Below are 26418 nucleotides of genomic sequence, written 5' to 3'. Positions count from 1 at the left end.
TCCACTTACAGGCTACCAACTGTCAGGTCCCAGCGTGCAACGCGACGTTGTACGACCCCTGCGGCCACGATGAGTGCAGGTCTCACGCCCCCTGTGCCACGTCATACATGAGATGATCGTCTGGCACCCAGAAGCCTGCGCCATCTGCTACGACCTAGTCGGTCAGCTGGGGAGATGGGGTAAGTCCGTTATAGGCTTCCTTATCATTTACTAACAACTCTTAGTCATAAGTTTGTTAACCCGTTCCGCCACTAGAAGCTAATCTCGCCTTTCTTTCAGGCTACTGGTGTGAGGGAAGTCGCCCTCGCTACCCTGAAAGCGTGGGTGGGCGGCTTCGGGAAGAACGCCGCCAAAGGCCAGCCATACATTCTTGATAAGAAGCTGGCCGTCCAGATCTTCCCCGCGGGCAAGTCGACTGGTTACGTTGACCCCTTGTCCGCGGGCCCCCTCTGATAGCCTCCATCCAGCAAGACCTCCAGCAATCCTTTGGGGTCGTAGCCTCCCAGGAGTCGGTCCCGGACGTCGCTGCCCTGGACCTTAACATCGAGCCCATGGCGGTAGGGGTAGAGGATTTGTTGGTTGAGGTAGGTGTGTCGGGCGCCCAAGGTCGTTTCCTTGGGTGCTCCTGGATCTTCTCCTGTCCCTTCTTCCAGTGCTTCTTTCCAAGGCTTTGTGGATCTGAGATCCCTACCCGCTCTCCCGCTCTCTCTGTACCCCCAAAGGTGAAGGGACAGAGAGAACCGAAGACTCTGGCCAAGACAAACTTCTAAGAAAGTCGTCTTCGTTTCTCTCTTCGGCTAGGAAGTCTTCGACTTCCTACGCCGACGCGGTGAAAGCGAAGCCGAGCTCTTCTCACTCAAAGAGCTCTAGAAGCAATGCTTCTAAGGAGAAAAAGGCTCGCGCTCCCGCCGAGCCAGTGCCTTCTCCCGCCTCCACCGCTTCCACTCCGGCTACGCCGGTAGGAGGAGCAGGGCCTAGCACCTTTGATCCCTCTGCTTTCTCAGCAGTGGTGATGCAACAGGTGGGCGAGCTGGTTGGCTCGCAAGTCTCCGCCCTGGGGACGAGATTCGAGCAGATGTTCGCACAGTTGTCGAGCACTCTGTCTCAATCAGGCCAGTCAATACAAGATCTCTCTAACAGGGTTAGGGAGAATGAGGACCGAGTAGCCGGGCTATCTCAGGTTCCTCTTCCAGTTTTCCCCAGTGCCAAGCACTGGCATTCTCCAACTCCCGCCATACGACTCTCTGCCAGCTTTCTCCATGGAGAACCATGGAGAGTAGCTGCCTACGCTCCTTTCAAGGATGGGATGATCTCTATCCCGGAGTGTGGAACTCGGAGGATTGAGGACTTCGAGTTTTACCCTCCGGTTCTGACGCAGCCTTTCATCGGTTATGCTAGGCTGACTGTAACGGCTCCCACTAGGGAAGACAAGATCTCTAAGAGAGTCTGTCCTATATAGTAGAGATCATGCTCAGCGGGAATGGGTTCACTGCCTTGAGGACTGGGAGTGTACGAACACTAAACTCCAGGCCTACAAGAGTCCCTTTACTATTTTCGCGACGGAAGAGGAGGTTTCTCTTCCGTTCGCCACGAAATTAGTAGAGAAGTCCCTTCAGGCAGTCCTCAAGGATGAGCCCCATCCCACAGTTGAGGGAGGCGGAGTCTACTTCTCCGCTCTTCCCGGCTTTCGGAGAATTGTGGGAGAACTTGCCAGCTACGTTCACGCTTGGTAAGCTCAAACCGGACTGCGCCATGGACCAGTTCGGCGAGAAGCTACCAAGGCTGCCGTATTCCCTAATCCAGGCAGAGTTTGATGCGCGAACCAGGTTTGGCAGGTCCCTCAATTCCCTTATAATCACGAAATGGCTGCTCTCTCTTATGCTACGGAACCGCTGTTCAAGATTTTGGCAAAATCTCAGTTCCAGACGGTACTATCAGACGCTTTCGACTTCTTCCAGGCTAGGAGGAATTGCCGGAAGCATGTTCTACAGGAGTGTACTATTAGGCACGAGCCGAATAGACTCTTGGCTTCTAGCATGTGGGGAGCGGATCTCTTCCCAGAGTCCGCTGTCAACGAAGTGCACCACGAAGCTGCTAGGCTCAACCAGAGCCTTAGAGCTAGGTGGGGTATTTCCTCGAAGAGGAAAACAAGAATCCGTCCCCACTGCTGGTAAGAAGCAAAAGAAGGCTGGTAAGAGGTTCCCAGCCGTATCAGAAAACACCAGCAACAGCAGCAATTTGTGCAAGCTGTCCCAGTTACCCAACAAGGACAACCTGCTAGTTCGAAGCAGAACCAGCCTATCCTCCTGTTGTCCCCTCAATCTCAGCCGTCCACCTCCTACGCAATCTCGCCGGCCTTCAACCCTTCATATGAGGCTCAAGGTTACAAACAACCAAGAGGTAGGGCGAGAGGTTACTTTCGTCAGCGTGGCGCAGGAAGGGCACAAGGAGCAGGCAGTTCAGAGGAGGGCGTGGTGGTCAAACCCGCCCATCAACAATGAGGCTCCCCAGGTAGGAGGGGGAGGCTGTTCCTCTTCCGCCACAGGTGGGGGTTCAGCAATTGGGCACAGAGCATAGTGTCCAAAGGATTGGGTTGGAGTTGGATCAAAGAGCCTCCTCCAATCAAATCATTCCACCAGATACCATCAGAGGAAATTGACAGATTACGCGGAAGAACTCCTTCAGAAAGGAGCTATTGCGAGAGTCAAGCATCTAAAATTTCAAGGTCGCTTATTCAGCGTGCCAAAGAAAGGCTCAACAAAAGAAGGGTAATCTTAGACTTGTCAAAGCTAAACTCTTTCATTCGTTGCGACAAGTTCAAGATGCTTACCCTCTCGCAAGTAAGGACCTTACTCCGCGTGGAGCCGTCACATGCTCCCATCGATCTTACAGACGCATACTATCATATCCCTATAGCCAGGCACTTCCGCCGCCCATTCCTAGGATTCAGGCTAGGAAATCAAACATTCTCATTCAAAGTGATGCCCTTCGGTCTGAATGTAGTCCCCCAGGGTATTCACAAAATAGCAGAAGTGGTTGTACAACAATTGAGATGGGCTCCCAGGGAATCATGGTAGCAGCATACCTCGACGATTGGTTGATCTGGGCACCAACAGTCGAGGAATGTCTCAAAGCCACCAAAAGGTAGTTTACTTTCTGGAACATCTGGGGTTTCCAGATAAACAAAACGAAATCCAGACTCACTCCAGAGTCTCGTTTTCAGTGGCTAGGAATCCAATGGGATTTGTCTTCCCACAATCTGTCAATTCCAGTGGCCAAACGGAAGGAAATAGCAAAATCTGTCAGGCAATTTCTCAAATGCAAAACAAACGTCAAGGAGAAACCAGGAAAGAATCCTAGGGTCCCTCCAGTTTGCTTCGGTAACAGATATTCCTCCTAAAGGCAAGGCTGAAAGATTTAAATCGAATTTGGCGATCAAGGGCAAACACCAAATATCGAGACAAGTTGTCAGTAATCCCACAGATCCTCCGCAATCAACTCCGTCCTTGGTCAAAAGTAAGAACTTAGCCAAGAAAGTACCCCTTCAATATCCCCTTTCCAGTGTTAACCATTCACACGGACGCTCCCTGTCCGGGTGGGGGGATACTCTCAGTTCAAACAGGTTCAGGGGACTTGGTCAGTTCAATTTCGCCAGCTCCACATAAACGTGTTGGAAGCAATGGCAGTATTTCTTACCTTGAGAGACTGCTTCCCCCGAAGAAGTCTCATCTAAGGCTAGTTTTGGACAGTGCAGTGGTAGTTCATTGCATCAACAGAGGAGGGTCCAAGTCCAAGCATGTCAATCATGTCATGATAGCCATCTTTGCCTTAGCAAACAAACACAAATGGCATCTATCTGCCACTCACCTGGCAGGAGTAAGAAATGTGATAGCAGACGCCCTGTCCCGGTCAGTTCCTCTGGAATCAGAAATGGTCTCTAGACGACGGGTCATTCCAGTGGGTAAGCCTGAGAGTCCCAGGTCCTCCAAGTGGATCTCTTCGCTCACAAGCGAACCACAAAGCTCCCTTGATATGTGGCCCCCAACCTGGACCCTCTGGCTTATGCCACGGACGCCCTGTCGTTGGACTGGAATCAGTGGAGGAGAATTTATGTTTTTCCTCCAGTGAATCTCTCTTGAAAGTCCTAAGCAAACTAAGGTCTTTCAAAGGGATAGTAGCTCTGATTGCACCGGACTGGCCCAAGAGCAACTGGTATCCTCTTCTTCTGGAATTGGGTCTCCGACCTCAACGGATCCCCAATCCCAAGCTATCACAATCAGTACAAATGAGGACTGTGTTCGCTTCCTCAGGAATTCTCCAGACCCTACTTTATGGAACTTCATGAAGTTTGCGGCTAATAAAGATGCTAATATTGATCCACAGAATATTCTCTTCCTAGAATCAGATAAGAGAGAGTCAAAAAAAACCATTAGACAATATGACTCAGCTGTTAAAAAAAAATTAGGCATCTTTCTTGAAAGAATCGAACACTACAACCATGACAATTAATCTGGCTATATCCTTTTTCAGATCCTTGTTGAAAAAGGTTTAGCAGCTAGCACTATTACCACTCATAATCGGCTTTGAAGAAAATCTTTTCAAATAGGTTTCAGATAGATCTGACTGAATCTTATTTCACGTCTATCTCTAAAGCCTGTGCTAGACTTAGACCTTCCCAAAGGCCTACTACAGTTTCATGGTTCTTAAATGATGTCCTCAAACTAGCTTCAGATACTGACAACTCATCTTGTACATTCATAATGCTCCTGAGGAAAACATTATTCTTATTAAGCCTAGCCTCAGGAGCTAGAATTTCAGAACTGTCGGCTCTATCCAGGGATGCGGTCATGTGGAATTCCTCCCATCAGGAGAAGTTCTACTTGCTCCGGATCGTAGCTTTTTAGCCAAAAATGAGGATCCTCTTGCAAGGTGGGCCCCTTGGAAGGTTATCCCACTTCCCCAGGATCCTTCTCTCTGCCCAGTATCAACTCTTAGAGCCTTTCTATCTCGTACTTCTTCAAGATCCTCAGGTGCTCTCTTCATGAGAGAAAAAGGTGGTACTCTGTCAGTAAAAGGATATTAGACAACAAATCCTTTACTTCATTAAACAGGCCAATCCTGAGTCATTTCCAAAGCACATGATATCAGGGGAGTAGCCACCTCAATTAATTATTTTCAACATATGAACTTTCAGGATCTTAAAAAGTATACTGGATGGAAATCCCCCGACAGTCTTTAAACGCCATTATCTAAAGTCCTTGGAATCTTTAAAGTTTTCAGCAGTAGCAGCGGGAAAACATTGTTTCCCCTGATACTGTATAGTAGTTGTAGTATAGATCCAGGTCTCCTTTCTACCTACATCATCCAACATGCCTCACCCTATCGCCAGGCTACTCGAATATCATGCCTTAGCCGCTGAATCATATAGTGGATTGTCCCTTATTTTTTTGCTAGGGACATCCACACTTGTACTGATAGTGTACTTCAGTGTACCTACCCTTATTTTTATGCTAGGGTAGGACACAATGTGTTTTGTATATATTTTGCCAAACTTGTATTAATGATGGACTTCAGTGTACCTACCCTTATTTTTATGCTAGGGTAGGACACAATGTGTTTGTATATTTTGTAAATATGTTCAAGTAAATCCCTTTTTGGGGGGGGGGTGTTTTTTTATATTACCTGCATCACTGTAATTTACTAGTAATTACCATTTAAGTACTATTTTAAGATTCACTTAAACGTTCTGTTGTTTTTAACTGTTTAGTATAAGTTAGTTTAAGTGCTTAGTTTGTATGCTGTAATTGATTTACTTATATTATATCCATCATTTTACACTGCTTTTCATTGTTCCTTTTTTCCCATCTTGTCTGTTTCTCTGGTACTCTTTCATAGGCCGACACGAGCTGAGCCCAGAAAAAGGGATTTTGACGAAGGAAAAATCTATTTCTGGGTGATTGGCTCTGTCGCCCTATGAAACCCCCCCTTTTATGGTTTTTTCCCCCCTTGCAGGACAAGATGTTTTTAGATTAAGGATGTCCGCTAGGGGCGCTGCTGTTCGTGGCGTCCTCTAGTAGTAGTAGTAGCGGCTGCATCGCCCGTTGGTATCAGCTCTCTCTTGGGGGGATTCTGATTGGAAGTTCTAATTGGTGATTGTCTCGTGGTAGTGTTCCCCACTCGCCCCTATTATCATACCGACACTTCTTTTTAAGAGTGAGCGAGTCAGTTTTACTGACATTTCTTAATTTTGTTTTTCTCTGGTAATTTTAGATTAATTTTACCTAGAAAGAATGATATTAAGGATCCTTTCATAGGGCGACACGAGCCAATCACCCAGAAATAGATTTTTCCTTCGTCAAAATCCCTTTTTTGCCAAGTACAACCGAATTGGATAAGAGCAACATCCATTTGCTTGTATTTCAACCATCGTACGATAGTAAACAATTACCGTAGTTACGTTATAAACGACGCTATGTAGAATAGGAATAATATATTTTTATATACGGTTAGCTTGTTTATGTGAAAGCAAGTGAAAATAGCAAACGGAATCATATCTTTTTTTTTACGCAATAATCATGCTCCCATGCAATCTGTTAATGAAAAAATAATTTAGTTCACAACAAGACTTATTCAAGTCATATTTTGACTTAAAAATTTGTCGTATAATGAAAAATAACCTTGTCTCATATAAGTAAAGTATCTAGATATTCATTTATACTAACTAAAAGCAAGAAAATTCGCACAGAATTGAGGTAAATACGGTGAAATAAACTCGTATTTGCCATCAACTAATTTTCAAACCAAAACATTGACGGCTATGTTATTATTTTATAAATACATACAATAATATGAGAATACATACAATATTATTGGATACAGTGAAGTAATGTATAACATTTTAAAAGTTTCGTGGAAAAGATGCATATTTGTTACGTTTGTAATTATACATAGCCATCAGCAGCCAGACATCGCTCAATTATGCCAACGTCGGCATAATTGAGCTGATTCTTGTTTCATGTCCACTCATTTTTTTTTTTTTTTTTAGTGAATTATCACAGTTGAGAGTGTACTGAACCCCCAGAATTGGCTTATAATAATTAATGTACTGTACATATTGTATAGGGTATACTGTAGGCTAGGCTACTGTATTCATATGTATACGATATACCATAGTATATGCTAGGCTATGAGAGTACCTGTACTATGTAGGTCAGACGAAACAGAAAAACTGAGCAAAATCTTTCGCAATATTAACAAATAAAGTGTTTCTCTTTATTAATGAATACAATACACAAAGTCTTTCGCTTTATTGATAAATAAATAAATACATACAGTGAACTGTGCTATGTCTCTGTTTATGTTGACGATCGTCATCTGCAGAACTGATGTGGGGATGATTTGAAAACAACACTTCGGCACTAATTCACGTTAAATCAAAATTTTCACGTTTTTAAAACATTTTTTAAAATTTTCTAGCTCAAGTTAAATCGAATATGCGTTAATTGAGAGGTGACTGTACATCACAGAGGACCTTGTGTTCTTTAACAAAGATGTTCTAGGTTTCTAAAAACACAAAACAAAAGGTTAACGTTGCCTCTTCCAGGCTTAACCTTCAAAAATACATAATACATTCTAGATTTTCTTAAACCTCAGAGCAAAATCTTAACACAGACCGCTGCCTCTGACCCAAGGACACAGCTGTTTACCACTTAAGGATAGATCCTATCCTCAAGTGATAACTTGAAAATCCCCTTTTTGGGAGGGGACATTCTAACAACTCCAAGCAGTTAAGAAGTTGCAAAAGTTAGTGGAAGTGCATGGAATGGTGTGTCAGGTTGATTTTCTCTTCATGGAAGAATAAGAGAGACATCTACTGAGAGTGCTAGAAATTCTGAAAATCTTTTGTCCTGAGGCTACAAGGGCTCTACAATCACTCAACAGTTTTTAGAATAGATACAAGGGGTAGGCCTATGAGTCTGAATTTGGCCAAATTTAAGGAAATATCCACTGCTCAAGCCTGAGGGTCATCAAAGGAGTAGTACTGTCCAGGTGTTCCTGTTCATCCACATGCTAATAAGTCTAAATGAGTGCTCCTCAAATCCCACAGCAACTGCCAGACTTACGGATGTAAAGGCCATCTGTAAGTAGTTTGTTCTTTCTAAATCCCCAATCACCAAAACACTGTCCTTCCATAGAATGAATGATCAAACCAATATTATGTTGTTCATTTCACTCAAAGCAGCAAACTTCCCACAAAGTCTCTGTTTCTAACCAGGGATAAATCTGCTAGGCATATCTGATGGTCTTCCCACTGCTTGACATCAAGAAAGTTTTACCAGATGTAGTGTTGACCATTCTATGTTGCATGAAAGTTTAATGATACTTGTTAAAACTCTTTGCATTGTATTGCACGACAAAAGGAAAAACCAAAACCTGGACATAGGCTTAAAAAAAAAAAAGTCTGACCGTTCTTTGGAAAGGCACTAAAATCATGCTAGAAAACCAAGTATCTGGACAAACAATTCCTTTTATTCAGTCTTAAGATGTCCAAGAATGACCCCCTATCTCCAATTGCATATGGAGCTAGGAAAGAGAGGCAAATTCCCAGTGAATTACTGCCTGGTCCATTCATTCTCTCTATATACAACCTCCTATTAAAAGAAAGAGACTTATGAGAGAGATTTCTGCTGAAGACAACAAAGGAACACCTATAAGTAGGAGATTAAATCAGTGGAGGACAACCAAAAAAGAATCACAACTCCCCTTCACTGTCTACACCATGTAAGGTACTGGTCCCAAGTCTCTTTGTGCATGCCAGGAGGTTGCAACTGTCCATCCACCAGAACCTGAGGCCTGCACTTATCCCCGAAAGGTATAGAACAGGACTACTAATAGACACTCCCTTATCAACTTAACCTGAGCTGCATAAGCAGACAGGAAGCAAAAGTGTTCTAACTTCTTCCAAACCAAGTTAGTATAAGCATGAGGACATTACCCTGCAGCATCAAGTATAAGTTCAACTCTCTTCCTCGCTAAACTCTCACTGGCGCCAAAACCTTAACATACTCACCAGGTTGGTGCCTCCACTTATCTAAGCTGACGCAGACACAAAACAACGTACTGAGTAAAAGATAACAATTCAACAAGCTAGACTCAGACTCCATCAGCATGCCCACAGCACCTGTCCATCTTGAGTTCGTTTCCCCACAGGAAAGAGAAAGAAACCGAACCTCCTACTAAAGACAGTTAAAGCACCAATAAGCATTTGTGTCACAAGAGGCAGTCTTCAGCTCTCCACACTTCATAAGAAAGACGACGACAAGCCATGGCAGACCTCAAGGGAGCTTTGTGCTTCCAAGTACGAGAAAAGTTACGAAACACACACTAATAAAAGGAGAAAGCTTAGGTTCTCTTCTCCAAATTTTTATGGGGCGCCAAAATACATTAAGACAAGCGAGACATACGCTCTATGTGGCCTCTTTCCTCAACTAAATGAGGATATAGCAAAGCGCAATGTTGCAACAAACATTGACCAGACCAAAGGAATTTCTCCAATTCAAACTCTTCTTCCACCAGAGGGCAACAGTAGGAGACAGCTGCCAACAGGAGGTAAAGAAAAGAGCCTAAAGCATTGCTCTTTCTTAGCACCTCCTGGTGACAGGAAGTGACATTTGTGAATAGGAGGCGGAAGCAGCGGAGTACTGTATCGCATCCACGACTCAATGAAAGGGAGACAGTCTTAAGCAAATCAGGATTCAACTACATCCACACGAGTCAACTAAGGGGAAAAAAGAAAATGAGGTGCAAAAAAGAAATGGGAAAAGATTGGGAGGCAGGGTAGAGGAGTTACGACTCTCCCGCCTCGTCCGAAAGAGATACAACATAGTACATACTTGAAAGCATTCCTATATGACATATCATTAGAAAGTTTTGAAGCTACAACCTTAGAAACTGTAAAAATTGTAGACTTGAAAGAGAAACATTAACCAAGGCAATAGTAAAAGATTTGCCAATAACCGAAGAAAAAGTAGGCAAAGGACGAACACAAGCATTACGACAAAAAAGAGGAATAAGCTAGCAGACAAGAGATCAGTTAAACCATTGACTGAGTCAACATAATATCGGAATGTGTAAAACTCGGTACAGACACATCAATATCTCAGTAAAAATGTCTCTATCTATAGTATTGTATATTATTAATCCTTTGCATGCTAACACCTCAAACTATAGGTGCTGATGACGGCAGAAAGCATATAAGGAGCGAAGATTAAAGTTTACCCAAACAGTCCTTGGACAAACGCATTAAACGAAATTCAGAACTTGAAAAGGGCAGAGTAGGTATTGGAGAGCACAGAACCCCATCGTCCCGAGAACCAACCCGGTTCCCTGGTAGCTGACACTTCCCAGAGGCACATTATCACTGGGCAGTCCAAGGCTCGGGCTATGTACAGATGAGGGCACCAACACCTTACTTCTAACAGGGGAATGCAAAATAAGAGCGCACACTATGGAGGGATTCAGAACGTTACCCGTTATGAACTCGGTTCAACTTGTATTAGAACTTAAACTAAGTTTAATGTTATGCTCTAACTTCTCGAAATGCTTTTCCTGAACAGAATAGGGAGCAGAATGGGGAGCTATAAAGGAAGTCTCAAAATTAGCACTATCAAAATGCCTAGCCTAAGTAGGGATAGCTGCAGATGAAGGGACACAAGGTAGGATAGAACTGACAGGTTTAAGTCCAGACCTAACTAATTGCTTTCAAAATCTATCAGCTTCCTTTCTTTCCTATATCTTCACATTCAGTTCCAAGATCACACTCTGTACCCCTGCAGCCAGTACAAACCAAATGTTGAGCTACTTCAAATTCCAACATCCTGCTTACAACAAAACCATTCCTACACAGCCTGATGTTATTGGTTTGCTTCCAGTGGAAGATATCCAAGGAAAATACTGTAAACAAGTGTAAAACTGCCAAACTTCATAGAACACCAACAATCGCCTAAACGCAATGGTGGCAAGGAGAATTCTGACTAGATCTAAAACATTCGAAACACACCTGGTGGAGAACAGGTAAACTGGACAGTCATCCGGGCAGCCATTCGATTTTTGGTATGAATGGCAACACGCCTAATTGGCGCGGAGATATAGCTAACTTTAACAATAGGTAAGATTCATCTCAAATAATATGTACACTTGAAAGGTGACATCTGTATTTTATTAATATGCTGAAATTCAAAATAATCATTACCAAATTTAGTTTTCACATAACATTCCCCATCTTTTGATCCTTTGTTGCCACCTACAGTCTTACTCATTTCTGCTAGACTAAGTTGGAAGTACTACTGAAAACATTAGAGAACTTATTTCAAGATTATAGAACCAAACACCTCCACACTGTGATGTAAAGTGGCTCAAAACTTTCTTTGCTAATACACTAACATCTTTCTGTGCATTTGCTCTTATCCCTGTAACTCACAAAACTATACATGCACATTTTTCCGGAGAACAGCAATGCTGGGAAGTTGGGAAGTTCCAAGGTACTCAACACTGAGTGGCTGAGCTCTTCCACAATCAGTACTGCATAGTGGAATGCTCTTAATTTTTCTAATCTTAATGATTTTGAACAGATAATTAAACATCATTTACACATTCCAGATCAACTTCCCAAGGCAGCCAGTGCCATTAGCCTTATGTTTGTCTAATTTATATGTTTATTATTGCTGTATTTCATCGTCTTTGATTCTTTTGACTGCATTATACTTTCGCATCCTCTCCTTTCATTCCCTACGTTACCTGCAATCTATAGCACTGACTAGCTCAATTCAATTACCTACATTTGATTCTTCTTGATATTCTGTTGGGAGTTACTGCACCCATTCCCATACCCCTACCATTGTGAAAAACAATGTCACAGATTGTGGGAATGAAGAGATACATACTGAACAGATATACCCCTAATTCTACCAAAACTCTCAACCCATCCTAAAATGTTGCCAGTTTATGGGAACTGATAATGAAGATAAGTACAGGTTTAGCCTTTCAGTAGAACAAGAATATAACAGCTAAATAATGGCAAACATCTGGCATTTCTTAAAATTTTATGAAAAAAACTGCACAATTCAACTAAACTAAGCAGATGACTAAATCTGACATTTGAAATCCAAAAATCATAAGAAATGTTACAGAAACTATTCAAGATTACCTTTCATAACACACACAGTATTTACAGTATACAGTTTAATATTTACAGTATACATAATACCGTATATTTCGGCGTATAAGTCGACCCTTTAGCCCAAAAAAATCATGCCAAAATTAGGGGGTCGACTTATCTAACGGTAACAAAAAGTGAATCTTTATTATTTTGGCATATCGGTACAGGAATCCAGGCTTTACAGTTGGGCTAATAACAATGACAGCCTTGTTGAGGTAACTATGTATGTAAATACCAGTATTAAAAACATTTCGCAACTGTAATCACGACAATAATAATACATAGAACATCCATTACTTTAAATAAAATGAAAAAAAATTCAAAGTAAACTTGAAGAAAACCCCCAATCGCACAGCAAGTGTAAACATTGCTTAGCCATTTGTAGTACCCGTAACTAAGAAGGATGCGTTCACTCTGACAGTTTTGTATTTACCGGGGTATTGTTCAAAAACATTTAAAAAATATATGGTATGAAATCTTTATTTATCACATAAAATAAAAAAAAAATAAAAAAAAAAAAAAATTTGTATTTAATGGTAAATATGTATTTAAAATCCTTTTAACAACCCAGGTCAAATCATTAACTTGAGTGGCAGTTTGTTACATACATATATACGTAGGCTTTTATGCAGCGTTAGTTAGCGCTTTGTTTGTTTACATTACACACTAGTAACGTATCTTTCATTATATCATTTCTAATCCTATTTGCCAGTATCCATCTTTTATATATTACACAGATTTTTTAATATACCGAGTATATTACCAGTATTTCATATGGTAAGTAGAGCAACTTATGTACCGTAATAACATTCAGGTTTATTTATATGATACGTTTTACCCTGCTGCTTATTTTGAGCGTACGTTGGCCTCACATTTTATAGGTCGACTAATATACCCGATATTAGTTAAAATCATAAAAATTTACTCAGAATTGGGGGGTCGACTTATCTTCCGGTCGACTTATACGCCGGAATATACGGTAATCAATATCTGTGACAAATCTCAATTTTTTGCAACAGCTTTTGTACCTTTCCATTTGGATTTCAAGATACAATTGAAAACAATGTTAAAAGTTTAAATCAAAATAAACAATGCATTATAAAGTAATCTTATTAAGCACTAAATTCAATCCTTTATCTTTAAAACCAAATACATAAAGCTTAAAATGGAATATTGTGCTCTGGAATCCAAACTTACTGTTGACATCAGCTGCACAATCTTCTCAGAATCATCTAAGTTGGTGAAGGTATCTAGAGTCATGGAGTAAAGGCCCGCTTCATAAACCAAAACTTCCAAGGTATCTAGAGTATCATGAAGTTCCTCAAGATTCTGAAAATATATTGGAAACCCTTACTTTCATACTTGTACATCAATATAATAAAAATAATACAGTAGGCTAGTGCTCCTCTAGCTCATAGTTTATATTCTTAATGACCAGACCTCCCTTCCCACTGAAGTACAAACAGAAATCTTTCTGGAATTTAGCAATGTAATTGGTAATTTACATCTTACCTGTAACTACCTACATTGCCTTTTATAGTTTTGACATCAAGAAGAAACATGCAAACATCTGGACTTTAAATTCAGACTTCTGAAAACAAAATAAAATACAGCCAGATACTATTCAGAAAAAACTAGTACGTATTTCAGTTCTTTTCTTTGTGCAATATTCACGTTTTCTTTCATCTAGCACACATTAATCATAAACAGTATTGCCATATTTTAGTGGATATAAAATTTCGGCGTCACTAGACTTCTATTAGTCAGAATCCAGAAATATCTCAGTATCCATGTTATGTCTTGTTTACTGGTACCTCCCTACTTCATCCTTACTTTGTTTGGCTCAATGTTTTTGCTAATGCAGTGGTTGTAATTTTTCTTTCAATCATTTTCATCTCAATACATTTTATTCTCTTAAGTCTATTGTATTAATTTATATATTGGCTGTTTTCCTTGTCCTATTAGTCATCCAGTGAATCTGTGGCTCCTAACATTTTGAGATTTAGATGACATCAAAAGACATCATCTACAGAAAATAACAAATAAAATAACCATAAATACTTTGACAGAGTAGCATTATGATGATGTTTGGTGAGTTGAGATAGGGTTCAACTTTATATCTCCCATGCAAGTAGAGGCTCTTCAAAGAGAACTATCACTAAAGTAGTTATTCAAAATGAAAATCATTGACATAAACAATAACATATAAACAACTGTTAAGTAATTTTATCATGTTCTTAATGATAAAAACAATATGCATTTTTATAAGATTTTTCTAGAAAAAAAATTTGATTCCTGAAAAGTAAAGAAATCTCTGTTCTCGGCTATCATCAAAGACTCATTCTGATTATACAGTTTTGTTGTTCTTTTTCAAAGGCCATACAAAAAGCACAATTATTTGCCATTCAAATGAAACCAAAAACAGCATTCTGTAATGAAAACGAATTTACAGTACGTGATAAAAGAAAAAACTAATTTTTAAATTGAAATTGTTTCTCACTTAACATTCCTAAAACTATAAGTTTTGAGTTGCAGGCTTGCTTGACTACTGAGAAAAATGACAGAAAAAGTTGTACCTGCCTTCCCATTTACCTTCACTCTGGTTGGTATATACAGAAATAAATATTAATTTAAGAATGGGTTATTTCTAAGAATATTACCTAACATTCATTTAGCTGACTACCAAACTGACAAGAATGAAGGGATAGTACAGCACTTGGAAAAGGTCAGTAAACCCAACTCTCATGACATTAAAAATAATGCCTTGTTCAGAAATATCTTTACAGAGGAATCTGCTTTGAAGTAAAGCACAGATGGTAATTTTCTGCCATCTGCCAAAGATCATGTCAAACAATGCTGGACAGACCCCCAAAAAAAAGCAAAATAACTATACTCTGTTTTTTTCCATCTGTCCATCCGCCTGTGGTGGTCGCGCATGGTAACACTGCGTCCCTGGCTTTAAATCATATCCTATTTCGAATATTAACAGTGTAATTCTCATACAGAAAATTATTAAGACACTTTTCAGTTGCAAATGTTCACCCTGATATCCTTTTATTCACCTAAAACTTACACATAGCGTAACTATCTAAAGCCTGGGATGCAGTGTTACCATACAAAAACACCACAGGACAGATGGAAAAAAACATATTATAGTTAATAGCAAGTTTTCTTCTATACAAAACATGTGCACCTTAATACTCTCCATAACTGAATACCATGACTTTTAAAACAAACAAGGATATAATTTCTTCCTTGTAGTTCAAGCTAGGTGATCCCAAAAGCAAATGAGGGACTTGATGTATGACTAGAGTCATTCGAAGGGTGACAAAACATTGCTGATCACCCACCAGAAAAGGTTGTCCCAAGGATGTTGAAATGCATCACCCATTGCTGCTCAAAAGGTCTGAGACTGAGGAGCAATAGGACAACTACCAAGTGCCCTTCCAGGCTCTCCTGAAAGACTGAAGTGCCAACCAAGCAACTTGCACCTCAAAGATGCTGATGTGCAGATGCAGGGAGTTCTGGGTCCAGTCCCCTGAAGGCTGAATTTCTTCTCTTGGATTAGTACACAGTAAGAACTTATGGACTCTACTGCCCTTCTTTTTATTGAAAACGTCCTAATTGTTTTAGACACACATTCTATGCAAATATCACACATGCAAGCATTCATTTTAATTCACTACAGAACACTGATGGCTGAACATCAAGTGCTACAACAATATTTTTTAATACTGTTGCACTTATAAATGGTTTTGATGTTTACATTATTATAATGGGTTTTTAGGAGAGGTGTAACATTAGTATGCATCAAATATTATGGATGTGTAGCATGAGGTACACGAGTGAAAAATATGCATGAAGAAGGATTCAGGTGCTAGAAATATAAGACGAAATTGCTACTATTTGAGGTAACAAAATCTGGGAGGGATAAATGAGGTGAAAAAAATACCAGAAAATGTTCATAAAATGCAATAAAATAAAATCACAAATATGACTGAACATATTTTTTCTACCTTACATCTACTATATGAAAAACAAGTATCATAGACATTCTTACCTCAACATTTCTTTCCCGACCAAGCTTGAGCAAATCTAATGCAGCATCAACAAATGACTACATTTCTCAATTTCCCGTGCTCGTTCCTGGTACCATAAGCTAATTGTCTCAGCAGTGACATTCAAACCTTGAAACTTTCTTAACTCTGGATTTTCTAGATACAAGAACTCTGCAGGATCATCTGTATCTTGTTCTACTGCTTCCCTAATGGTAAAAATTGGCAAAGTTTAGCAATTTATCAAGATAAAAATATTTGACACAATGTCCACAAAATATTTTAAATCATTCTTACAGACAAAAACTTACTTCACTTATGGACTGAGACCAGTTAGACATGAAATATAGGAAGAGCTTACAGGTGAGTTCACTTTTACTAATAGCAACAATACTCACTAAATCATCACACACCATTCTGAAAATGAGCAAACTGAGATACATAAGCCAGCTATAAATTGATGGCTTTGGTAGAAGGGATACCCACTACACTCATCTCATTATCATCAGTGATTTAGCAAATAGAAACTACATAACAGCTGTATCTGGTGCCTTTGTTAAACATGCTGTTAAAATTAATGACAAGTTTTCTTTTACAGAGCTCAACATCTGTTGACAACATTTTTCCATCTAGAGTGCTTCTGCCTGTACATACATAATTGTATCTGGCTTTACCACTAGTCAGCATCTGTCACTTTTACCTTCATCACTTCTTTAACAAACTGGCCCTCTAACATTCTTATCAGGCGGCTTATACCTTCTCAGTCTCTTCAGCATAAATATATTCCCCGTCTCTATACACCATATCTCTCAGCATTTTCCTTATTTGCAATATGATCTCACTGCGCATGCCAGCCATGAATATCAGGTGAGAATTCTCCCAGTCTAGTACATAATTCAGTATTGTTAAACTAACCTAAAAGTATAACCATCTTTTTATCCATGCCTCAGATGAATAATAAAGAATATTGCAATTATTATTTACCATTCTTCTCACCCTTAACCATTTATGATACTTTCTTATGCTCTAGTTGACTCTCCAATGACTGGTTTGCAAATGTTTTAAAAAACTGCATGTTAGTGACAATTTCAGTTCTGCCATCACATTATTCATCTTCTTAATGGGTCTCTAAATTTCCTGAGACTATTTTCTTTCTTCGACCTTTTATTTCACATCAGACAGCCTTCTCTTCATATTCTTCAATTCTAGGTACTGCCTTCATCACCATTCCTTTCATATGTTTTCTTATTTGAAACATTCCCTTTCTTCTCTCATCAATATGGGTGCTTAAAATACAGGTTCTGACACACTGACTGGTTTTTGGTAGCAGCTCTGACTGCTCAAAGGAGTTAGCCCTGGGGTCCTACCAGAGGCTCCATTTAGATGGATCAACTAATATCAAGAATTCTCTCAAAGTTCATCTAGGCCAGTATAGTGCCTGTTTGAACGATGGAGTATAAATGGAGTGGAGGCAGGAAGGCTCTTTACCCTGCACATGGTGATTACCAGGAGGATTACTATTCATCCTTCTTTCACAGATGTGGAAAAGGGCACAAGCTGGCAAGGCCCTGCTACTACTTGACAGGTATATAAAAGAAAACATCTACCACTAATTACCATGCTTTTTTTGCCAAGGAAATTGGGTGGATTTTAGGATTCAACAGCAGCTTCCAAAAGTAGGCTTTTCCTATACTGAAACTTGTTTTTTAACAGTGTAGCCTCTGGTCATCCTCAAAGAAGCATATAAAAGAAACTGACAGGTGATGAAATGGCCTAGCTCTAGAGTAAGGAATACCAATTACCCAGCTGATAAACTGTTCATGGTAAAGTCACTCGAGTATTAATCATCCTTCGTTTATTCAACTTCCTTAATAAAAATAAAAGAGGGGGTACATGAGGCAATGATATGACTTACCTAATTACATTGGGTTGGGATACAAGATAATTGCTTCATCCAAGCAATATATACATCAAAAGTACCATGACATCAAGGAGGCCCTTTGCTTTCCAATAGGGAACTTATGGAGCCAGAACTTACCAAACCACCTACTGACACACAGTGCAGTCAAAACTGTAATGTTTGGAGAATACTGTCTAAAATGACCACCCCATGAACTCAACAGACTCCTTAGAAAGAAACATTCCCAAAGAAAGCAAGTAAAGTGCTCATCTTCTAGACATCAAGCAACCCATGAAATGTGTGGTGGCCTGCCTAATTATTAGGGACACTAAAATAGTAATACTCACCCCATGTAATGACAGTGGTCTGTTTGCCATAGGGTGTAAGGAAGGATCATCTAGGACATTAGCTGTGACATCCATATAAACCTGGAAGTCACTGGACCAGGCATAATGTCTTATCCGTAATACTGAGCTCCTGTGGAAGAATGACATGATTTCCTCTTCAAAGGGTTCTCATTTTTGGGACACGAATGACAGGCCAAGGAACAGCACCAAGTGATACCTAGGCATGTAGGTGGTGAAGCGCTGTCCCAATCTGAGAGACCAGTGTTCACCAACGCAGGCTCCTGAAGCCAAGTCAGTCAAGAAAAGGACCTTTTGGAACACATGGGTAACAGTCAAATTGAGACGAATAAGTGAACTGAGGTGGTGACAGGGATCAAATATCCTTAATCAAGAACCAGGTAATAGGAGCCCATGCAGGGACCAGTCTTTACAATGCAAAGAACTGGAGGGGGGAAATTAAGACTTCTTCATTAGAGTCAATGCCACATCCATTTAGCAAGGCCTCTAACAGTGTAACCTAATTATTATCATTAAGATAGTTTAATCAGACCACTAAGCTGACTACCAGCTCTCATAGAGTTGGCCCGGAGGATTAGGATGAAATACCAGGTCTATGCCATAGGCCTAGAACTGAGACCAAATAAGTTATTCACGTGACGAATGAATGAAAATGAAAGTTAAAAGAAAAAACTGTATAAGGTATATACATTTACACTGGAACACGTTTACATCAAATATGTTTGCTTGTTTCCATGCATAAACAAAAAATTCTTTAAATAAAAAAAAAATTTGGAATATAAATTAAATAACATTTTTAATTCTTTTTAATTCACTAAGTACCCTATGGGCTTTTGTATTTTCATTATTCATTTATTTTCATATTTTATCTGTTCAATTACATTTTCCCATGAATGTTAAAATTGGAATGGTTGAAAATGTAGAAGACACAAAATTTCCCTCATCGATTTACTTCCAAAGGTTGATAATTCCTGTTGGTTATATTTTGGACAGTCACACAACACATGTCTGACTGTTACCAACACTTTGCATTCTGAGCATTCGGAAGGAGGGTTAAGTGTCCATGTGTCAAATGAGTATGGGCTATTCGAAGACATGTCAGAATTACTTTTGTCTCTCTCTCTCTCTCTCTCTCTCTCTCTCTCTCTCTCTCTCTCTCTCTCTCTCTCTCTCTCTCTCTCTCTCTCTCTCTGATATGATAAACTCAAACTCCATTTTCCATCACAGGATTTTATCTGTTTCAATTTATTACTTATAGGTTCCTCACTCTACATATTTTGCCATTTATTTACAATGTTTGGTTTTATCCTCACTCCATATATTTTGCCCTTTATTTACAATGATTGTTTTTATATCTCATAAAATCACTAATAGGGATTGTTAAAGGTGCTCTTGTCATGTGGACTGCTTCTTTAGCTACTTTATTAGCTTCTTCATGTCCTTTAATCCCTACATAGACAGGGATCCAGCATATTTCAATATTTTTTTTTCCATTACTATACGTACAATTTGAGGAGTTTAAACTTAATTTGCTGTATATATTATTTTTGGGATAACAACTTTGAAAGGCTTCTACAGCGCTTCTTGAGTCGCTGGAAATCACAAAATTATTGAATGATATTTGCTTTAAAATTTTGCTGGCTTCTACAATTGCACACATGGGATATAGCTGCTACATATCCTACTCTATGTTGTGATTGAGACCCATCTGTATATATTGCATACTATGAACTTTTTGTCTTATATGATCTATGGTTTTTTGTTTATGGTGTCTTGAAGTATATGAGTAACTCTTTGATAAATATCCTAAGTGTGTGCAAGTCTTTACAGGCCGTCCACGGTTATCAGCGCCATTAACCGGTTATCTATCGCATGTTTTGGTTAATGACAGTTTTTGCTTATTAGCGTCCTGCCAAGAACAGAAACTCTGCTGATAACTGGGGACAGCCTGTATTTTATTCAAGCCCAATGGGGTGGTAACTTCACTGTTGAAGGAATTTGTATATTTATATTCAGTGACTTGAACAATCAATCTATTGGCTCTAACTGGGAAAAGCGGTGAATGATTGTTTACAAAAATATCCCTCAGATCAAACAGATTTTTTTGTTGGTGAATCATTTGTCTTGACTCTTAATGAACTTTTCATAGTTATGAATTCTCTATGGAGGGGCAGTGGCAATTTGCGAACTCAACTTGTACCTATGAGATATTCTTAGTCCTTCATTTTGAATTGGATCTAATATTTTCAGTGCTGCTTCTGATGCTGAACCCGGGTTGCGACGGGGGCTCCGTTCTGAGACGCGTTGTAACCCGAAAATCGTCTTAAGCCGGAACATCATAAAAAACCCGAAGAAAACCTTACTTTTAATGCTTTGGGTGAATTGAAAACTATGTAAACTGCATTCTTATTTGCATTTTTCATCAAAAAAACCTTCAAATATTGATTATTTTGCACTTTTGGTGTCATATTTCTTGTGCCAGATCAGCGTTGTATGTGTGTAACCCTGGAACATGGGTCGTAACCCTGGAAATAATTTCTGATTAATGTAATTGAGAAGCGCCTTAACCTCGGAACGTTGTAAGCCGAAGCCGTCGTAAGCCGAAGCCGTCGTAACCCAGGGACTGCCTGTATGCCATTTCACTTCCGTAATCAACTACTGATAACATTGTTGCGTTATATAGATGTAAGAGAATGTCTATCAGCTCCCGAATTTGTGTAGTAATTACATTTAATGCTCATTTGCATTTTGGTTTTATTTAAGTTATATGGGTGAAATTTCCAATTCAGGTGTTCATCAAATATCAAGCTTAAAAATTACGGTTTGGCTAATTGGTATACAGTCGACCCCACCTATTTGCGGTCCTGGATTCACGGCTTCACCTATTCACAGTTTTTCTATGGAACGCATATCCACATTTATCCTGGAAAATTCATCTATTTGCAGAATTATTCTTAGGGAAATATACATCAATTACAATATTTTAATAGTATTTTCATGACTAAATACATTTTTCATCTATTAAAATAGGCAGGTATAAGCATTTTTAGTTTTTTTTTTTTTTAACTATCAAAATAGGCTGTTGTAATCATTTTTAGAGGGAGTCAGGTATTTGTGGATTTTAGCTATTCGTGGGGTATGGTCCCTATCCCCCACAAATCCCAGGGGTCGACTTTATGTATCATTGTTTATGATTTTCAATTTGATTCCTTCACCTTTTTTCCAAATTTTATTTCTATAAAACATGACAGCTTGAGTGTTTCCTATGGAAAATCTAAAGCCTACAGATAAAGTCCATTCTTCTATTTTTATTAATCCTCAGTCCAGGTTAATACTGCATATAGTACACTAAATGCATACACCCATGACCCCGCCGTCAATAACCTCGTCGTTGCAACACCAGCAAGAACTAATTAATCAATCTAACACCCATGACCAGGCTAAATTGGCTAAATGGCCAATTTAAAAAATCATCAGTGGAAAGAGAAAGATATGCATATGCACATGGGTATATACATATATATATATCTCTAAGCCTTCCACACAAAGTTGAAAGTCAATATTTCCCACCCCGTGCAGGTCTCTTTTCCCTAAGACTCATAAAAATATGCTAATTTTACCGGGGTATAAGTGTTTTTTCTAATCTCTTTTTCTCTATTTGGTAAAATTATAATTAGAGCTTACAAAACATCAAGCCACATAAGAACTACAAGCAGTAACAAATTCCGAGTATATATTTATTGTAAAATATTTACAACGCATCCTTGGATAGGATGTTGTGACACCATTCCCCTTTACCACCTCAAGCAAGACTGAATCTCACCCAGCTTACTCTACCTCATACTGCAATCTGAAGCACTGTCAATACTGATAAATAGTACCTGGGACTTTTTTCCCGCAAAATTCATTCAAACTGTAACGTGCGAATCTTGAACATGTACTATGTATGTTACCCGGACTCCACCACTAAGCTACATATATGTAAAGATATATAAAATATGTATGTTATCCATCCACAAGGGTTTAATCATTCGTTCTGCATGCTTTATGCATGATGCTGTACAATATATGGCAAAATTATCCATATACATACAGGTTACTATTATTTCCCACTGGTAGCATGTCACTGATACATATCATTAGTTGCTAATGTAAGCAGAGTACCATTAAGGATGCTTCCTTGTGGGACTCCATTTTCAAGCGGGAATGTTTTTGAAAAAACATTAACTATTCTCACCAGAAAAGTACAATCAGAATAACATTTGTAATAAACTTAGGAAGATGGCTGCACATGATATTACTATGTAATGCTTTTAATACTGCATACCTCCATGTAGTATCACATGCCTTTTGGATGTCAAAATAGACAGCTACTGTCATTTTCTTTCCTTCAAATCTTCAATGTATATGTGTCTTCCAAATTAGATAAGAGAATCCAATATAGATTTACTACATTCTAAACCAAACTGGGTAGGACTTAAAATTATATTTCCACGAATGTGCCACTTAAGTCATGCATTTACCATTTTCTCCAACAACTTAAACAGACAGCATGTTAAAGAGACTTGTCTATAATTATTCACATTACTAGGATCTTTTCTAGGTTCGTGTATAGGAATTATTATGGTATTTCCCCATTCATTTGGAAACAAGTTTCATAGCCATAGATGATTGTTAAATTTGAATAAGTATGATTTTCCTGAAATTGCTAAGTGGCAAATCATTCCAAAGCAAATATCATCATCTCCAGGAGCAGATTTATGACAATATATATATATATATATATATATATATATATATATATATATATATATATATATATATATATATATATATATATATCCTTCGTGGCACATATCTTATTTATGGATTTATCACGTTCCTAACTTTCGTGATTCCGTTTTATTATATATATATATATATATATATATATATATATATATATATATAGTATATATATATATAATATATATATGAATAACTTGATCAGTAAGTATATAAATCGTGATGCTATGTATAAATAAAGGTTTTTTGCCACGAAGGAAAAAATGAAAACGCGAGATAGCCAAGTATTTCGGTCCTGTTCGGCCGAAAAGGACCGAAAGTACTTGACTATCTCGCTTTTTCATTTTTTCCTTCGTGGCAAAAAACCTTTATTTATATATTTATAATATATATATAATAATAATTAATAATTATATAATATATAATATATCTATATATATATTATATATATATAAATAGATAGTGGTACCTCAAGATACGAAATTAATCCGTTCCGAGGCGGCCTTCGTATCATGAGATTTTTCGTATCTTGGAACACATTTTACATGTAAAATGGCTAATCCGTTCCAAGCCCTCCAAAACACCCCCCAGTAAATTATATTTCCAGGCCTAAAACACTGTTCTAGGGTTACGACGGAAGAAATATGACTCCAAAAAGGCTAATACTGTACATACTTGAGTAATATTCAACTGCATGTAATGTTCAACCCCCATTTTTACTGCATATATCAGGACTTTAGCATATGTCCCTTAGCAATGAGCCTAGCCTAGTTAGCGGTTGCTACTGTAGCCTAGTCTATGATTCTGACATCTAAACCTAAGGGCTAAAAGCTTAGAATATGCCAATAAAATGTATAAATAATCAGTATGTACTCATTTCAAATAATTATTAAGTAATCATTAACTAATACACAAACAAACAAAAACAAACCTTCCAATCGATTGTTTACATTCAGCTCTTACCAGTCTTACGAGTATCGAACGAGCGCCAAGCAATCATTTTTCCTAGCACACAGTAAGCCATAAATTGTCATTAGTATCTCTCTTCAACTAATGAAAACTACCAAACAGTATAAATAAAAAAAACCATTCATTTCTATTCTTTATTCTATCTTTACCTAATGGAGATACCGAGTTACTGACAGCTATAATGAAACATACGTATACGTAACGTAATAATAAAACAAGAAGAATTCTAAAAAAATACGTATTTGTTGGCAGTCTGATATATTTTATATTTTATGATATCTAATTCACAATTTTTTTTATTAAATGTATTGCATGTACTCATTTCAAATAATTATTAAGTAACCATTAACTATAATAAACAAAAAAAAAAAAGCTTCCAAAGTCCTGTTTACAATCCAGCACTTACGAGTATCGAACGATCGACAAGCAATCACTTTACCACAGTAAGCCATAAATTTTCAATATCTCTCTTCAACTACTGAAACTACCAAACAGTAAATAACCATTCATTTCTATTCTTTATTCTATCTTTACCTAATGTTTTTTTTTTATTAAATGTATTGCATGAATAAGTTTTCAATTTTACAGCATCCTTTTACCAATAGAATACTTAAAGCACAAGGGGTAGATGCTGACCAATAGGAGAGCAGGACCTTATGGGGTGACTAGCATCAGGAACCATGGAAGGGAGAGCGGGAGGATGGTGGCGAGTTTACTCAGTTGGCGGCGCAGGAGTTTTAAAATTGTTCTCGGTGGTCCGGGCGAATCTCGGGACTTTACAGCAACAACCTTTCGTATCTTGAAAAACTTTTTGTATGTAGAGCAGTAAAAGTTTTTTTTCGCATTGGCTTTCGTATCTCGAGTTTTTCAAGTAGAGTTTCTACTCAGGTACTACTGTATATACACAGTAGTGCCTCAAGTTAAGAAATTAATCAGTTCCGAAGCGGCCTCCGTAACCTGATTTTTTCGTATCTTGAACTATGTTTTACATGTAAATTGCCTAATTTGTTCCAAGCCCTACAAAAACACCACAGTAAATTTTATAATAAAGCTAAATTGACCAATAAACAATGAAATATAATAATTTGGACCATTCAATACCTAACATAACCATTATTGTACTACGTACCTGTAAATAAAGGGTATATTAGTGTACATGGTACAAGAAATACTTCACATACATGTACGTACATATGTAGTAAAATGGGGAACCTTACCTTTCGAGTGAGGCGATCTCTGAAAGTGGCGACAGAGGAGGAGGACAAATGGCAGAAAGCATGAACACTTAACTTTACGAAACACATTAAAAAATGGAAGAAAACATTAACACAAAACTTTACGAAACACATTAACAAATGGCAGAAAACATTAACACTTCTTGATTATCTCCATCTTCGTTCTCCATAGAAAGCATCCTCTTCTTTCTGTGAACTTCAGCAACATTCTTGGGACCCATGGCTAATAACATAAGTAATTAAGTTTACACACAACACGATAAAGTAACTTACAGTACAACAAAAGTAAAATCACTAACACGAATTTAAGTTACCAAACGAAATACATATATGTGAACAAATGAATTCCAGTGTTTACAATAACGCTGCCGCAAAAAATGGTCAAGGAACGCCTTTACATAGAGGCATGATGCTCATCAATAGGAGAGCAGGATCTTATGGCGATGACTCGCATCAGGAACCAATAGGAGAGTGGGAGGATGGTGGTGAGTCTACTCAGTTGGAGGCGCACGAGTTTTCAAATTGTTCTCGGTGATCCGGGCGAATCTTGGACTCTACCCTTTCGCAACCTGAATTATTTTCGTATACAAAGACAAAAAAATCTTCGTCTTTGCTTTCGTAACTTGGCCATAGGTTGCCAATAATAGAGTTATGGCACCATAACATACCTGACAGAGGTGCCATGAATCAGTTATTGGCGTTATAAGCGCCAAGAATCCCCTAGTTTCAGTTAATGGCAGTTTTGGCTTACCAGCAACCTCCTAAGAATGGAACCCTCCCCAGAATGGAACCCAGTCTGCTGCACCATGAATAAAATATATATACATCAACCCCCACAGCTCGGGTATTGTATATACTATATACGATCACATATAGCTTTGGGGCAGTGGAC

At 38.6% G+C, this 26418-nt stretch overlaps 2 protein-coding genes across 2 annotated transcripts in view; both read right to left on the bottom strand.

Moving 5' to 3' along the window:
* LOC135195871 (NBAS subunit of NRZ tethering complex-like) overlaps positions 1-16285 on the bottom strand; it is a 31369-nt gene extending 15084 nt beyond the window's left edge. The window contains exon 1 of the mRNA XM_064222381.1: positions 16278-16285. Within this exon, the coding sequence (XP_064078451.1) occupies positions 16278-16285 (8 nt within the window). The remainder of the gene's footprint in view (positions 1-16277) is intronic.
* The window catches only part of LOC135195870 (NBAS subunit of NRZ tethering complex-like), a 227704-nt gene continuing 214700 nt past the window's right edge, over positions 13415-26418 (bottom strand). Inside the window, exons 12-13 of the mRNA XM_064222380.1 lie at positions 16278-16481; positions 13415-13546 (exon numbers count right to left, since the gene is read on the bottom strand). Coding sequence (XP_064078450.1) covers positions 16313-16481 — 169 coding nt within the window. The 3' untranslated portion in view covers positions 13415-13546; positions 16278-16312. The remainder of the gene's footprint in view (positions 13547-16277; positions 16482-26418) is intronic.

Source organism: Macrobrachium nipponense, chromosome 17, assembly GCF_015104395.2.
Source record: "Macrobrachium nipponense isolate FS-2020 chromosome 17, ASM1510439v2, whole genome shotgun sequence".
In the NCBI taxonomy this organism is placed as follows: domain Eukaryota; kingdom Metazoa; phylum Arthropoda; class Malacostraca; order Decapoda; family Palaemonidae; genus Macrobrachium; species Macrobrachium nipponense.
Note: the sequence above shows the minus strand (reverse complement) of the source record. Positions and strands in the feature narration are given on the sequence as shown.